The sequence below is a fragment of the Uloborus diversus genome, chromosome 4 (genome assembly GCF_026930045.1).
Source record: "Uloborus diversus isolate 005 chromosome 4, Udiv.v.3.1, whole genome shotgun sequence".
NCBI lineage: Eukaryota > Metazoa > Arthropoda > Arachnida > Araneae > Uloboridae > Uloborus > Uloborus diversus.
The window spans coordinates 74220272-74236741 of NC_072734.1; the positions used below are offsets into that span (position 1 = coordinate 74220272).

General features: G+C 31.4%; 1 protein-coding gene across 2 annotated transcripts in view; it reads right to left on the reverse strand.

The window, feature by feature from the left end:
* The window catches only part of LOC129219884 (ubiquitin carboxyl-terminal hydrolase 14-like), a 39767-nt gene that overhangs the window by 11011 nt on the left and 12286 nt on the right, over positions 1–16470 (reverse strand). For both annotated transcript variants that reach the window (XM_054854196.1, XM_054854195.1), the window contains 8 exons: positions 16381–16442; positions 15404–15534; positions 12485–12630; positions 10187–10269; positions 4927–4958; positions 4761–4826; positions 1112–1204; positions 176–301 (listed from right to left, as the gene is read on the reverse strand). In XM_054854196.1, coding sequence (XP_054710171.1) covers positions 176–301; positions 1112–1204; positions 4761–4826; positions 4927–4958; positions 10187–10269; positions 12485–12630; positions 15404–15534; positions 16381–16442 — 739 coding nt within the window. The remainder of the gene's footprint in view (positions 1–175; positions 302–1111; positions 1205–4760; positions 4827–4926; positions 4959–10186; positions 10270–12484; positions 12631–15403; positions 15535–16380; positions 16443–16470) is intronic.

Sequence of the window (16470 nt, forward strand, 5' to 3'; positions counted from 1 at the left end):
CAGAGTAAAATAGGGAAGGTTTCACCACATTTTAGGGTTAAATAAATGTTATAAAATCGTACAAAATTTGCATCCTTTTTTTCTAATTTCAGGGCATTGATTTGACAAAGCTTGGCATCTTAACTATAACCTTGAAGCATGCTAATAATGTACTATGTAAGTAAATTATTCAAACCTTTTGTGCTTCTTCAACTTTTTTATCTTCTATTTCTTTGAACTTTGCTCGCATAGGTGTAAGCTTTGCTTGAAGTTCTTCGCTACACAATTCAAAAACATCTAGGTCTAGTGAAAATTTAACATCCTAAAAAGTTAAATTATGAAAAATTAATGAATAATCAGGGGTGTAAAACTAAGAAATACAAACTGAATATTATTTACCATTAAATCATGAAGCAAATATTACAACTGCTATCAAAACATTTATTTAGAATAGTACCAATATATGTGTACTATGCTAAAAATAAGCCAGCTCTTCATTAATTAAAAAACAAAGGAATAATTTATTGGGGCAGAGGTAACTGAACTTATTAACACTAGTTGTTCAACTATGTCACCTTTTAAAAGATTTAATCTTTCATCGGACATAACTGTGAACTGTAGACATGAATCTAATCGAGAGACAATAATTTCCTTTTAACAATCAAGACTCAGTACATATTTCACCTAAATTTAAAATTTCAGATAGAAAACTTTCCTCAAAAAATTGTATAGTCAAATAGAATAGAAAACCAAGCAATTAGTGAAAAAGTAATAAACCTCCTTTCAGGGGTGCTCCCCCCCCCTTAAATGTTGCAAAGACTCCCCCAAAGGCAAGAGCCCCTCCAAAATAAAAAAAAAAAAACCCTCAAAACACCCCCCTAAAAATTTCAATGGCGCAGTCCGCATATAGACCACCCTAGGTGGTCACCACTGCTCTGTTAACGTGAATCGTTTGAAACAAAAAAACTGAGTTTCAAGATGAAAATTCTTTTGGCACACACACAGACTGGTCAAAAATGTACACAATTTAAAACATACCACAATATTATGAGTGGATTAATATATATATATTTAATTAATGTTGCATCAATGCAAAGAAACAAATTTTTAAAAACCTTAAAATTATACGTACTTTTAAGACTTTAGCATTTATAGATTCTTTCTCTTTATAGTAAAATCTAACAAATTGAATCGTTAAGTAAGCTGGTAACCTGCTAATTTTGCTCTGTAAAGAAGAAGTACATTATTAAAATATAAACACTACTAATATGCAAATATGTATGATATACGAGAAATATGGAGGAATATAAACAGTAATATTTAAAAAAATAAATACTGCAGTTTTAAGTTGAGGACATTCGATTATTGTAACATTATTCTGGATTTTTAAAAACAAAACTATGCATAGTAATATAAATAGGGAAAACTAAGATAGCTAAGAGCTATTTTGTTATAAATATACTTCAACAATTATGTTGAATGACTTAATTTTTTCAGAAAAGGCTGTGGAGGTAAGTCATCTAGTGCTCTCATCATGGACAAGACAACACCAACAATTATGTTGATTTTAGGAAAGTTAAAACAGAAGTTAGTTTTAAAATTAAAAAGCTACATAAAAGGTTGCAAAAACTGCTGTAGTTGGGGGGGGGGGAGACTCACCTTTGAGTTTGGGTGGACTCGCCAAAGGAAAGGGAGGTTTAAAATCAATTTACATGAGATTTGCATTATTTCTGCAACAAAAAGTCAAATATTTCAAGGCATTGATTATCCCTGCATTTCCCCCGATTACAGTACTGGTTCCGGGTATTTGAAATAGTTTGCTGAAAGCAGTAACTAATTGTAATTCTGAGACTTTCAAGAAATTTAACCAATATGAAATCAAACCATTTAATCATGATCAAGACTTGCTAAATTAACTAGAACCAGTGTAAGGCATCATGCTAGAGAGTAAAGTTTAACTGGATCCAGAATATGTTGTTGAAGTCCTCTGTATTTTTTTTATTTTCTTTCAAAGTCAAAACATTTCCCCTTAATAGTATAAGCCTTATAAATACATTAAAAAATATTAAAGAATATGTTTAAAAAAAAAAAAACTTTGCATTACTCAAAAACTATAATTTAAAAATACGTGCAACAAACTGTTTTGTAGAAAAAATAGAAACGAGTATTATTTTTTTGAAACTCACACTTTGTTGGGGGAAACAAAAAGAAAAGTAACATTTATTTTCCCAACAGATATAATTTTTAAATTGAAAATAATTTCATCTATATTTTTCGTTTAGTTTATTTTATAACAATTATACCAAGTTCTACCATGTTATAATGGCAGTTCACCTAAGAAAGACTGTGTTAGAACTATAACTGCAGGCCGAGGGCTGCTGATGGCCTTTAAAAAAAGTGAGAAAGTTGACAAATTTGAAAACAAAGGTGACTAAAAGGTGACAAAAAAGTAACTAAAAGGTGACCAAAAGCAATTTGTTAAGAACTCGAAAAACAGAAAAGGATTTTTACTGACTTTTACCAAAATAGCCTATATATTTCTTGTAAAGATTTCTTTACAATTTTGGAAATGAATATTATAGGGCTAGAAGTAGTAAAATAAAAATTTTAAGACATTTTCAAAAAACTTTCAGTGTAAACTCTATGTAACCTTATTATATATATATATATATATATATATATATATATATATATATATATATATATAATCAACATAATAAAGCTTGAAATTGTGAAGTAAAGAGCAAGATGATGCATTTCTTGAACATATAATTTATGTTATTCAATCACATTTTTAGTATTGTTTTTTTCTCTTTTTTTTTTAGCTTGTTGAAAAATTATCAGCATTCTTTCTTTTTTTCTTAGTAAATACAAAGCATAAATATTAAATCAAAAGTCTTGACAGTAGAGAATAACTGAGAAAACCAATTTGAAAAATCAGACTTTAACAAAATGATAATTGTACTTACAATGCAAAAATAAAATGATGTTGAAGTATGAAACTGAAAATATCATTTCATATGCCTGAAAATGTTCATGATTTTTTTTTCTTGTTTTATTTATTTTTTATTTTTTAGAAGGCTCTGAAAATATTTCATGACATGTCCATGGGAGGTAAAAAATGTAGTGTTAAATCAAGTTATTAATAATTACAAATACAAATACAAAAGTGACAACCAGCAACAGGCTCTGGGCCCAGCTAGACTGGTCCTAGTCAATTTACAATCCCCAACTTATCAGGCTTAGGAATAAAAAATAATGCTGAATAAGCAGGAATACTGTCATGGTCTCTTCTGATTTGATAAAAATAGGGGTGATAAAGATAACGATGTGAGGGTACTTTTGTTTTTTTTTTTCAATCGGAACTCATTTGTTAGGTGCATTGGTTGTTGGTTGACTGTTTTTTTTTTTTTATTTTTTTTCTTCTTTTTTAAACATAAATTTATTCCTTATTGAATCTAGGAAAATAATATCACATTTATCAAAAATACTGTCGTAGTGCATTTTGTTTCAAATAGGTTTACAGCAGTTTTTTTGTTACAATTCAATAAATAAATAAACACTAACCGCCACTTATAAAATCTCTGGATTATAAAATCAGCAGCTTTTTAAAATGAATGTGGAAGAACCAAATCATTACATTACCAAACCATGTTAATGTTGCCGTTACATAAAATAAAGCTTTTAGCTAGCATCTGCTTCTAAAAGCTTTATTTTTACTGGAACTAGCCATATAAAGCATTGAAACCTAATAAAAAAATTTCGGAGATTCTCTGAGACACAACAAAAAAGGAAATGTTAAGAAATATTTACACAGACCAAGTTCACTTTGTACTTGCGTAGCAAAAATAAAACCCAAACTAACCATTTCTGTGCAAACACAAAGTGAAACTATAAACACAAACCAAAACTTTTCACTAATCCGCGCTCAAAGACAGCTCAAAGAAGACATCGAGGCACGCCTCCTTAACCCATCACCCCTTTTTCAAATCAAACCGCTTGTGGCTGCTTAGTCGCGACTTTCGAAGTCAGTAAAAGTAAAACAAGCAAGTAACACGCCTGGCTAGAAATGAGCATGAGATTCAGAGACTTCAGATGACGTCATTTGATAAACACGGAAGACAACTTGCATTCGATGACCGCTCACTCAACAAAGTGTGTAGAAACAAATTGCACAGCTGAACTTTAGTCGAACAACACTCTATGGCCAGAAACACAATAGGAAACAAAATGGCGTTTAGACGAGACTTGCGGGAAATGCGTCTGACAGTCGAAGGGGGATAGAAAGACTGGTTCTGCTCATAGGGTGCAATTGCAAGCAAAAAAAAAAAATTCCTGGATTTTCCGGTAGCACAGCTATTTTTCTTAAACAACAAGGTGGGGGGGGGGCATAATTAATGCTACTTTTTTAATTAATTTCACTGTTAAAGCTATCATTCAGACACTTTCAAGGATTTAATTATTAAAAAAAAAATCCTAAGACATTTCAAGAAAGGTGAGAAAGGTGACAAAAGTTGCAAAAGGTGACTGCAATGGTAATAAGCTTTGCTTTACAATAGAAATAGGGAAAGCTTTTTCTCATCAGAAATGTGTGCATACATGGAATTAAATGTCTCCCAAAGTGAAAAGATTAATGCTTATTGAAATCATTTTTACTTGCAATTTGGTAAAACACTAAATGTTTATTGAAATCATTTTTACTAGCTGTTCAGTAAAACATTATTTGCGGCAGAATCAATTTATCACACTACATAAAGCTAAAAGCATAACGAGTAACTTACCATTTTTTTGTATTGAGCATCTCTATTTAATGTGGATGAAAATTTTGTTATTGTTTCTTGCATCCGCTAGAATAGTAAACACGTTAATTAATGAGTTTTTGTCTACAGAGAAAACTGAATATTCAACAGTCAAAATAAAATTGTTTAGGTATACTTAACTACTTACTTGTTTTAATCCTGTAAGCATGAACTTAACATCTGCAAATATATAATATATATAAAGATATATTACTCAATAATTTGCATCAACATTTTATTCAAATACAAACGAAACCATTAACTGCTCAAATATTAGTAAGGATTAGGAAGAATGTTACAAAAGCCATGCCATTTTAATTTCACCCCCCTCCCCCCTTTAAATTAACAAAACTATACAATAATAGAAATAAATTACTTCATTCAAATTCTCATTGTACAACTATAAATGTTTGGGTTAGGTTAATTTAAAGAAACACAAATCCACAGTTCTGAGATTTAATAGTTTCAGAGTGATATTTTCTAGTAGTTTAACCCTTCAAGAACATTTTGGCACATACGAGCCTACACAGGTTCTCTTCTGCCAATAAGCTATTGAAATCAATCAACCAGTGAGTAATACGAACAGCAATAAGAAGGGAAAACATTTGAGAAAATATTTTTATACCATAATAATCCTAAATGGTTAAAAATTTTGCAAACCATAGGCATATGCGAAAATGAAAATACCACTGATAACTTGCAGACATTTGCTAGAGTTTAAATTTAAATGTTAGGAAACAGCATCAATTTGTTCTTTCCATAGTTTTAGAGACAATAAAAAATAGAGCTAGGTTGTATTCTAATAGATAAAATACAGGTGGGGGGGGGGGGGCGAATGTATTTCACACACACACACTACAATAATTTCAAGTAAAATAATTTTTTTTAATTATCATTTTTGGTCCAGAAATGTTTGCCAGGGGTCTGTCCAGAATTTTTCACAGGGTTCGTTTTTTGTGAAAAATCAAATAATTTTGTGAAAAATCAAAAAATTTCGCAAAAAAAAAAAAAAAAAAAATTGTGTCAAAAAATTATTTTGGAATTTAGAGATGGCACAAACGGCATCAATTAAACTTAAAGTTGAGTGTTTTCCTCTTCTACGTCGAAAAAATCATTCCGGATTTTTTTTTCTGATATTTGGCGGGGGGGGGGGGGGGGGCATCGCTGTTTCAAGTATCAATATTTATCTACCATTCTACATTATGTTAAATTATACTAGATATATTTCTGTACAGTACTTAAAATAATTGTAACGAAAATATAATTAATAAAATAAAATTCAGAATAGGGTTCAGCATTCAACTTTTTGACCCAAGACACTCTTAAAAAGCACAGAATTTCTTTTAAAACTTATAAATTCCGTGATTTTAACAAAAATAAAAAGTTATTTTAATTGTTTACCTCTTAACAAAGCGTAATAAACATCAAAAATTCGAAAAATCGGATTCCGATAGCGGATGCAAAAAGATCGCAATTCTCAAAGTGAAGGCATCAAAAGTATAAAAACGGCTTGTAAAAGAAAAGTTTTTGATAAAATTATTTTAAAATTGCATTTTAGAGTCCTATGATAAACATATCATTAATATCTGTGGACACAGTTGACCCAAAAAATAAAATAAAATAAACCATCTATTCAGCATTTTAATTTTTGACTCGTAACAGAAAATGGAATTTTGCTTTAAAAACTTGAAATGAGAGTTCTAACAGAAATAAAGAGACTTTTCATTGATTTGAATCATAATAAAGCGAAGTTAGCTTGAAAAAAGAACAAAATATGATTCTCATATCGGATGTTAAAAGATTCCTTAACGGACGTGAAGGGTCCTTAACGGACCCAAATATCCTCTGGCCAGACCCCTGTTTGCTTTTGTTGATAATATTTATTTCTATATGCATGCTAGAAAGAGAGCTAAATTGAAAAAACAAAATATTAATCATTATTTATTTTTTATAATTAATGAGTAGATATAGCAGAACTGAACAAAAGCTTAACTTAAAATTCAATTATTGCACTAGAATGTTAAGGTACAATACATACATATCGAAATGTCAGAATAGTAGGATTCCTCACTGTTATTTCTAGGTTTAGATGCCTTACTGTTGCTCTGAGGTGGCGATATATATAGTTAGGTAAAAAGTGAAAATGTAAACATATTTCAGATGATAAAATATTTATAGAATAATTAAATCTCTCTTTCTCTTTTACAGTATCAAAACGCTTTCGAGACTACCATTCCTTGGTCAAACCGGGGTCCCCGAAATTTCCTCTTGATTGCTTTTTTACTCTTTTACTGCATTGGGAGAAAAGGTACAGGACATCTACAGGTCAAGCAGTTCTATACCGCATGCTGGTGTTCAAACGAATTCCTAGAAATAGTAGTGCCTTGTGTTGGTGGGGGGAGATAGGGAGGGAAGAGAGAAACATTTCAGATAAGCAAAAACTGCCTGCAATTGGTTAAAAATAAAGACCCCCCCCCCCTCACTTGTACCATAGCTATATTTTTTTGAGAACGTGTGAAAACTAATAATTTTATTGTTTATTGTGAATATTTCATCTTCCAACGAAGAGTAAAAAAGGATCGGCCTCGGTTTTAAAAGTAAGCAAAATGTTTTATAATCCTTCTCTTTCATTGTTTTATAATTAATAATTCAACTATTAATTGTTATTGCATAAGGGGTACTACTTTTTTAAACTGCGGCCCACCAGGTGATCAGTGACTAGAATTCTGGTCTGTGGGCCCTTTGCAGTTGAACAGCCCTGACATATACGATATATATATTTATACATAATACATTTTTCACAGAAATGGATGAATGCATGTGTATGTTTGTTCTTTATACATAAACACAACGATAAAATTAAAAATTTTAGAAACTCCCAATTGAGTCGCAACTGTAGATTCAAGAGGGAAAATTGAAAATCTTTTAAAAGCCTTATATTAGTAAAAATCAATGTCAAGTATTTTATTTGCTATTAAATAGAAACTGGCAACAGATAAAATTTTAAATCTTTGTGTTTTATTTCCTTGTCGGCCAACAATGAATTCGGTTATCAATTTCCTGGATAAAGGCTTAGCTGTTATTAAAATCTGCTTTTAAAAACCGTTATAATTTGAATTCTGTGAAACATAAAAGTTCCAAACACATTTTATCAGACGCGAAAAAATTTTTTATTTTGGTATTAAATTAAAATTTTTTTAACAATGTTATCACTGAAAAATTTGCAAAAAACCTTTTAGAGGTTTTTAATTAATATCTTCCTTTATTAATGTCATCCAAAGATGCAACCTAGCTAAGAACACTCTTGATCAACTCTCCTTTTGAACACATTTTTTTTTCAAAGTAGGTCCATCCGTTTAGGTCAGAGGTTCCCAACCGGTGGTTTGCGAGGTGCAGGAAGGGGGTTCGCGAAAATTTCGTGTAATGGCGGATTTTTACCTAGTTTGGTAAAAAATTACAAAATATTCAATTTGCACACATGGTTACTACATTTTTTTAATTTGAAAACGAGCCAGACTCTTGTATTTAGTTCAACAAGGTTATATGTTAGGTATATTTTTAACAATACAATTAAAGAAGATGTACTATTTGCAAAACCTTTGAAAACCAATACAACTGGAGAAGCAATTTTCAAACTGGTCAAAAGTTACTCTGAAGAAAATGGAATCTATTGGTCTTTGTGTGTGGGTGTGTGCACAGATGGTGCAAAATCAGACAGGAAAATTTGTTGGCTTTGTGGTGCGAGTAAAGAAGATCAACGAGAAAATTGAATGGACTCATTGCTGCATTCATAGACAAGCATTAGCATGTAAGCGTATTTCTGCAGAATTATCCGCTACTTTGAATGATGCAGTAAAAATTGTAAATTTCATGCGCTTTGTGAGGAATTGAGAAGCCTTCATGTTTCTTTACTTCTTCACAGAAGTTAGATGGTTTTCCCGTGGCAAAATTTTGACATGTTTATTTGAGTTGAAGTCAGAAGTTCAAGCATTTTTTGTTGATCATCCATTTCACTTCTTCACTTGCATATCTGATCCTCTTTGGATGCTAAGACTTGCATATTTAACTGATATCTTTTCAAAATTGAATTAAATCTGTCCTTGCAAGGCGCAGGTGTTAACATTTTCAGTGTATATGATAAAACTAAAGGCATGATAAAAAAATTGAACTGCTTGGAAATGGGTGAGTTTTCTTGTTTTACTTATCTCAGTAGCTTTTTATCAGAAAACTCAATGAAACTTGATGAAAGTGTTAAAAGGAATGTATGTGAACATATGAAACATCTTGAATTAACTTTTGACGAGTATTCTCTTAATAGGCGTAACATCTCCCTCTCAAACAACTGGATACACAATCTTTTTGAAGGAGATTCATGCTTAGAGAGCACCCTGACATTACAGGAAAAGGAGAAACTCATCGAGTTATCCTGTGATACTTCATTAAAAGCTAGTTTTAAAGAGCGTTCGTTAATTGACTTCTGGCTCCGTATTGGAAATGACTATACCGTTTTTGTCCAAAAAAGCTATTCGTATTTTATTACCATTTCGTACATCATATCTGTGTGAGGAAGGATTTTCCTCCTATACTTCATCTTAAAGATAAATACCAAAGCAGAATGAATGCAGGGCCTGATTTAAGACTCAAACTGTCAGACATTGAACCAAACTTTCAATTTCTTTGTTCCGTCAAACAGCCACAAATATCCCATTAAGGATTTGTTTCCCCCAATTTAACATATGCTTTAAAAACCAGTTGGTTTATAAAACTACTTGTCTATAATTTTTCTTGTAGCTGTACTTTTTATTAATGCTAATACTTATGGATATTTTACAATTATATTTTTGTTTATTGCAATCAAGTGCTGCAAAAAATGGAAAGCAAACATGCTGTTTTTTTATTGTTTCTTATATGTTACTAATTTCAACACCAGGGGATTCAGGTATTTCTTTCGCCTGTTCAAGGGGTTCGCAAGAGAAAAACGTTGGGAACCGCTGATTTAGGCGCTAGAGTGCCACAGACAGACACAGATACACAGAGACGTCAAACTTATAACCCCCTTCCTTTGTGCGTCGGGGGTTAAAACAAATTTGTTAGGTTTTTGCCAAATTTGGCACAGAAGTTCTTTTATGCTCAAACAGGGTTTTATTCACTAAAAAATCAGTGAAACAGAATGTTTATGCTTATTTAATACCAATAACTGAATTTTTTGAATTTTAGACCTCTTTTGATTTCTGTCTAAAGTTTAAAATTTTGAGTCATAAAATTGCACTTTTTTACAATTCAACAGAAAATTTACTTTTTTTTTCCTTTTTTCGTTCAGCATGCATCACTTGAAGCTTCTTTTATTTTTGAGATAGACCCTGCAACCCAGCTAGCAATAAATAAATAAACAAGCAAACAATACTTACCAGCTGATATAAAACAACTCAACTGCAAAAAGTTTTCTTTCAAATGGGATTCAGGTTCATCTTCAGATTCAATACATTTAAGTCTGAATTATTGCTCAGGAAAATAAAATGCATAATATAATAATACAAACTCTTATTTATCCACAGAATTGATTGATGCAGCTATAGGATATACCCATTTTGCAAATAATTCATATAATTAAGAAAATAGGGAACAAATTAACACATTTTTACATTTTTTAAACACACTATAGGTAGCATACACATACTATTTAGGGAACAACATTGTTCACTGCTTACAAAAATGGTAGATTTAGATTTGTCAAAAATCAAAAGTTTTCTGTGTTTTTGAAATTGCAATGCTTTCATTTGGGATTAAAGTTTTTTGGACTACACATAAAATGATGCATGCATGCTCTTTGTTCTCTAAAAGCTGAATATGGTATTTAGCATGAGCTAATGCTACGTTGTGGCTCATCAATGTACTTCACTATCTTTTCATTCCTCTATTTAAAATCTTATCTAATAATTCTTATGCATTTTGTTCATTAGTTACATATAAAGATCAAGACTGGGAAATGTTTCTGCTGGGCTGGTATTCACATTTTCTGTAACCCAAGACAAGTCTTTTAACAACAATGTAGTTTTTAAATTCCTATTAAAACGTAAAAAAAAAAATAACAAATTAAAAAAGAGTTGATATAATTAGCAACATTACTGTTAATTGTATAATCAAGTGTTAATTTCACAAACAGGACATTTTATTTTCCAGAAGAATATTTTCTTGATAGCACAGATGGAAATGAGGGATTAGCAATTATATTACTATTCTTAGTCGCCGCATGGCGAGTTGCAACCACTAATCTTGTTCATTAGTTACATGCTCTAAACTTTGACCATTAGTATCACAATAGATCTATATCAAAATTTTCTCTACCAGCAACTTAATCTTTCATGGAAATCAAAGAACTTCCATGCTCAAATAAAATTAATGATCGATGAAAAGGGTCAAAAAATCTTGCAAAAGTGAAAGATTTTATTGACAGCAGGTTTGAAAATTTGTGCTGGTGTCAGGGTTGGCAAGTTTCTGCCGAGGCGGTTAAAACCACTGGTAGAAACCGGTATGGCAAAAACCACTTTCTGCCGCTTTGCGGCAAAAACTGGCAAAAACTTGCAAAATAAAAAATTAATTCTTGATTTACAACTGAAAATGCATGGAAAAAATAATCAATTATTAACCAAAGTACTGTAATTTTATTACAAAATTATCACAATTCAAAATCAAATGTTACATTGTTTGGACCCTGCAATTGCCTCTTAGAAAAGGTGGTTTCAAAAATCTAATTAGGTTCGCAATTTACTACGCATAAATGAGAAATTTTAGAATATTCTTGAAACAGAAGAGCTAGCAGAGAATGCATCAAGGAGCAAGCAATGTTCATGAAACTTTCATCTATTGTCTAACTGGTCCACCATGTAATAACTGGAGTTGTGGTAAAATTTAACTGCAAAAATAAGTTTTGAGAAATAGGGCCAATTTGTTTTGCTAAGCTGTGACATAAGGTACAAAATTTAGGCAAGTAAAATTCTGGCACTTTCTTCTTGAAGCACATGACATGATAATTTCAATCACAAACAATTTAGAGGAAGCATATAAGTGAGCAAATTACAATCAGTAATGCCTGTTTAATTCTGTATGTCACTCCTCTTTCCTAAGCACCCTTGTATGATTTTTTATCTTTTGTTAAATTAATCCAAATATTACGAGCCTCTGCAATTGGAAAGTTCCCTTTCTGAATTAAATAAAGGGCACTAGCATGGGATTTTATTTTTTTAAATGATGAAATGATGTTTTTTAGTTTACTTAAACAAATATCATTTACTAATTACTTGAGTTATTAAAGACATTTTTAAGTTTTGCCAGTTTCTGCCAGTTATAACCAGTTTCTGCCACTGGCACGGCAAAAACTAGTTTCTGCCGGCAGAAAGCCAACCCTGGCTGGTGTACTAAATTAACTTCAGCTTTAATGAGAGGTTTACTACCTCTAGCTCTGTTATGGCTACTCCAGACTAATGATCACTAATAAGCATAAAATGGATGCAATGGTGCACCATTTGGTAGTTGTCCTGTCTGCTTTGGCTAAGGGATGATAACTTGCACCTTATTACTTTATTTTACCTACGGAACATCTTTGTTATACAGAGTAAAAATCAGTAAATAAGTACTCAGATACATACACTTCGAAAATAAATTTAAAAAAAAACATTCTAATGTACTCTCAGAAATCAAAAAGATACGTAGAATCCAAAGATCCTCCAAAATATTGATCGATAAAGCTTGTGTATTTCGATACGGACGCTTGATCCGATAGAATTTCATTCGGCACTGAAGGCAATTTTTGTTGTAGCATCCTCATGACTTCTGTCCAGCACTCATTTGCATCCTATTGGAGAAAAGTAATAGATACTTATATGTCAGCAAAAAATAAAAACATATGATACAACATACTTAAAAACACTTAACAAACCACCGGGAACAACCTAATACAGTTAAGTTTAGTAAGGCTACATATTGTGGAGCAGAATCCTTGATTTGAACTGTGCAATTGAACCGAGGGGCAAGACACTTAGGAATTAACAAATAACAAGAGGAGTCATTCTTAAAACCAGTTTTTACATTTGAGTACACTCGATAAAATGTGTTTCTAGAATATGACATTGTTTTCTTATTATTTATTTGATACTTCAGCATCTAAGGTAAGTTGGGTCGTTTATTCAGTCATTTTATCATTACGCAGGTCAAAACATATAGATTTAAGTACATATTTAGGTCTGTTTACAATTGCATAACTTGGATGGCATTCACAAAATGGTTGTTGTTTACTTGAATGCAAAGCATGGGACAGAACGGACTAGGATAGAATGGTTATTTCTTCATCTATTAAACAATTTAAATATCATACAGCAAAAAAATTTAACTTTTCAACTACAAAAAATTTAGGCTAATTGGTTTCATTTAAACTTAAGTTAAAAGAATATTTTGCCAGTATGGAACCAAAAATGGGAAAAGCTATTACTGTTTCAAAAATGCAAAAGATGAAGTATGATCACCAACAAATCAAAACATCACAGTCTCCATTTTTTAAAAAATCCTTTAAGTATTAATAACAAATGTTTTAATTGGCATAGAAAACTTGAACAAAATTACTCATATGAAAATCAAATTTTTTGATTGATGTAAAAATCGAAAGCATACTACAATTTCTTATCATCAAATAAGGAAACTTATGAGCAAATTGCAGTTAAAAATGCGGTGAAAAAAAAAATCAAAAAAGGAAATAAAGGCTTCTTGATATCAAAATCAAGAAAAACAAAATTATATCAATTTTAACTTTAAAAATATAAAGTTAAAAAATAACAATGTTTCTAATCTGGGCATTGAAAATCTATACAGGATGCTTAGCAGGATGAATAATTTGAGAGCAAATAAGCCTGGCAGTTTTATTAATCTGTAGTTTTCATTTTGTGCAGGAATTTTATCATTAGGCTTATTTTTGTTCCTAGTTCAAAAACTAAAACTGCCCTAGAGAAATCTTAGCACAAGATAGCATCTAACAGAAAATAAAAATGAAGTAGGATTTACAAATACAAATACAAAAGTGACGACCAGCAACAGGCTCTGGGCCCAGCTAGACTGGTCCTAGTCAATTTACAATCCCCAGTGAAGATCAATGGCCCTCTTAAAACTGTCTACTTCTTTGCTCATTACCACCTCTTTCGGTAAGCTGTTCCAAGGTTCCACTACCCTGCTAAAATAATAATTTTTCCTAATATCCATGTTAGCCTGAGATTTAAATAGCTTAAAACAATGACCCCTTGTCCTGTTTTCAGTGCTAAACTTTAGCCCCGTAACATCTTTCGTTTTAATAAATTTAAACAGCTGAATCATGTCCCCTTGGTCTTTTCTTTGCTCAAGACTGTACATTTTTAGCCTTCTAAGCCTGGAATCATAATCTAAGTGGGAAAGTCCACTTATTAGCCTTGTAGCCCGCCTTTGAACCCTTTCCAATACATTAATGTCTTTCTTAAGATAAGGAGACCAAAACTGAACAGCATACTCCAAATGGGGTCTTACCAAACTTCTATATAAGGGCAGAAGAACTTCTTTAGATTAATTTGAAATAGATCTATTGATAAACCCAAGCATCTTATTGGCTTTGTTGCTAGCAATGCTGCACTGTTGGCTAAACTTTAAATCCTGACTTATTAGGACCCCCAGATCAGTAACTTTGTGTGCCTGACTAATGACTGAATCTTGCAAATAATAACTTGTACACTTATTTCCATGCCCTAAATGTAGCACTTGACATTTCCCAACATTAACAGCCATACCCCATTTATCAGCCCACTCCGTAATATGATCTAGATCCTCTTGCAGCTGATTTGCTTGTTCTTCATTTTCTACACTCCCCATAACTTTGACATCATCAGCAAAACAATTCATTGTCCCAAAAATATTTTTGTGAATATCGTTCATAAAGACAATGAACAAAACAGGCCCTAACACTGATCCTTGAGGAACCCCGCTTAAGACCTCACTCCAATTAGAACAATTTCCCCTTACAACTACTCTTTGTTTCCTTCCGGTCAGCCAATTTTTTACCCAAATGAAAGTTTTCCCTCCTATTCCTATATCAGCTAATTTGCTAAGTAGAACAACATGCGGTACCTTATCGAAAGCTTTTTGAAAATCAATGTAAACAACATCTACAGGCTTCTTATTGTCCAAAGCCATGGTAACTTTGTCATAGAAATGTAATAAATTAGTTGCACAAGATTTACCTTTCCTAAAACCGTACTGAAAACTAGTCAATAGATTATTAGTCTCTAGAAATTTACTATCTTAATTTTCATCAATGTTTCAAAAATTTTGCAAACCACCGAAGTTAGACTCACAGGTCTATAATTTCCCGCACTCCCTTTAGACCCTTTCTTGAAGAGCGGTGTAATGTTAGCCAGCTTCCAGTCCTCTGGCACTGTCCCCGAATTATAAGAAGCATTGAAAATGTTTGCGATTACATCTGCTAATTCCTCTGCACATTCAACTAAAATTTTCGATAAATATTATCTGGCGCCGGAGCCTTAGTCTCTTTAATTTTTTTCAAATGAAGTAAAACAGGAAAGTTTATGAAGTTTAACAGGAAATGTACGACTAACCTGCTGGAGATAAACGCCATGTTCATTTTTCTCCGCAAAGCGAGGAACTGCCATGTGAAGGACTTGCAGAAAAATAAATGGTAGAAACTCTGTTCCACATTTATCCATAGCTTCATACAAATCACTTAAAACTGAAAAACAAATTTCATGATCATTATAAAACACTTAAATTATTTAAATTCTATTTTAATGAAAAAATACAACAGCAAAATTTATAATTTTGAGAAATCATTTAATTGCTCATTTTATTACTGAACACAAAGATTAAAAACAAAGACTTTCAGATCACTATTGAGCCAATCACAAAGAGTTTAATTAGGCTACCCAGCAAATCCAAGCTTTCTGAAATCTGAACAGGGCTAAACCAATTAGTTTGGATTTCTGAGTTTCACTGTACTTATACAAATTTCTTTTGGTACCTCTTAATTGATGAAAATGCTTTACGTAGTATCATACATTTAAAAAAAAAAGCTAGAGGCCTTTGTTTAACTAGTTGTATTAAAGGTTTAACTATTTTTGCATATACAAATATAATATTATTAAAAAACAAGAGCTTAAGAGCTTTATGGTCTGTAGTTGTGATTTTAAATTTAAATTGCTATATGGTGTTGGTAAATTTTTTAAAACGGATGAGATTAAATGTGCAGTTATTAGAGATTGGATGACAACCATGTTTTATCTTAAACATGTAATTAAAAAAAATTATATTGTAGACACACCAGTAAGATTAAAAAAATATAAATAAATAAATAAAAAAGAATTATTTAAAATCTTAAAAATAAAATCTTTTTACTGTAATATCCCAGTATACTCTTTACCTCATATGTTAAAAAATATTTAAGACTTAATAGTTTCACATCAATAAATATTACATTAAATGAAAAATACTTTACAATTCTAATTTATGAGTATTTGCATTATTAAAAAATGAGTGAAAAAATAGACAACCAATAATAACAATAGCTCCAAGATCTTACCTGCAGTTAAAGCTTGAGCAGGAGCTATAGCGCTATGAGAGGATGGTGAACCTCCAGTAAACCTTTTGAAGATAAATATTAAATTTAATG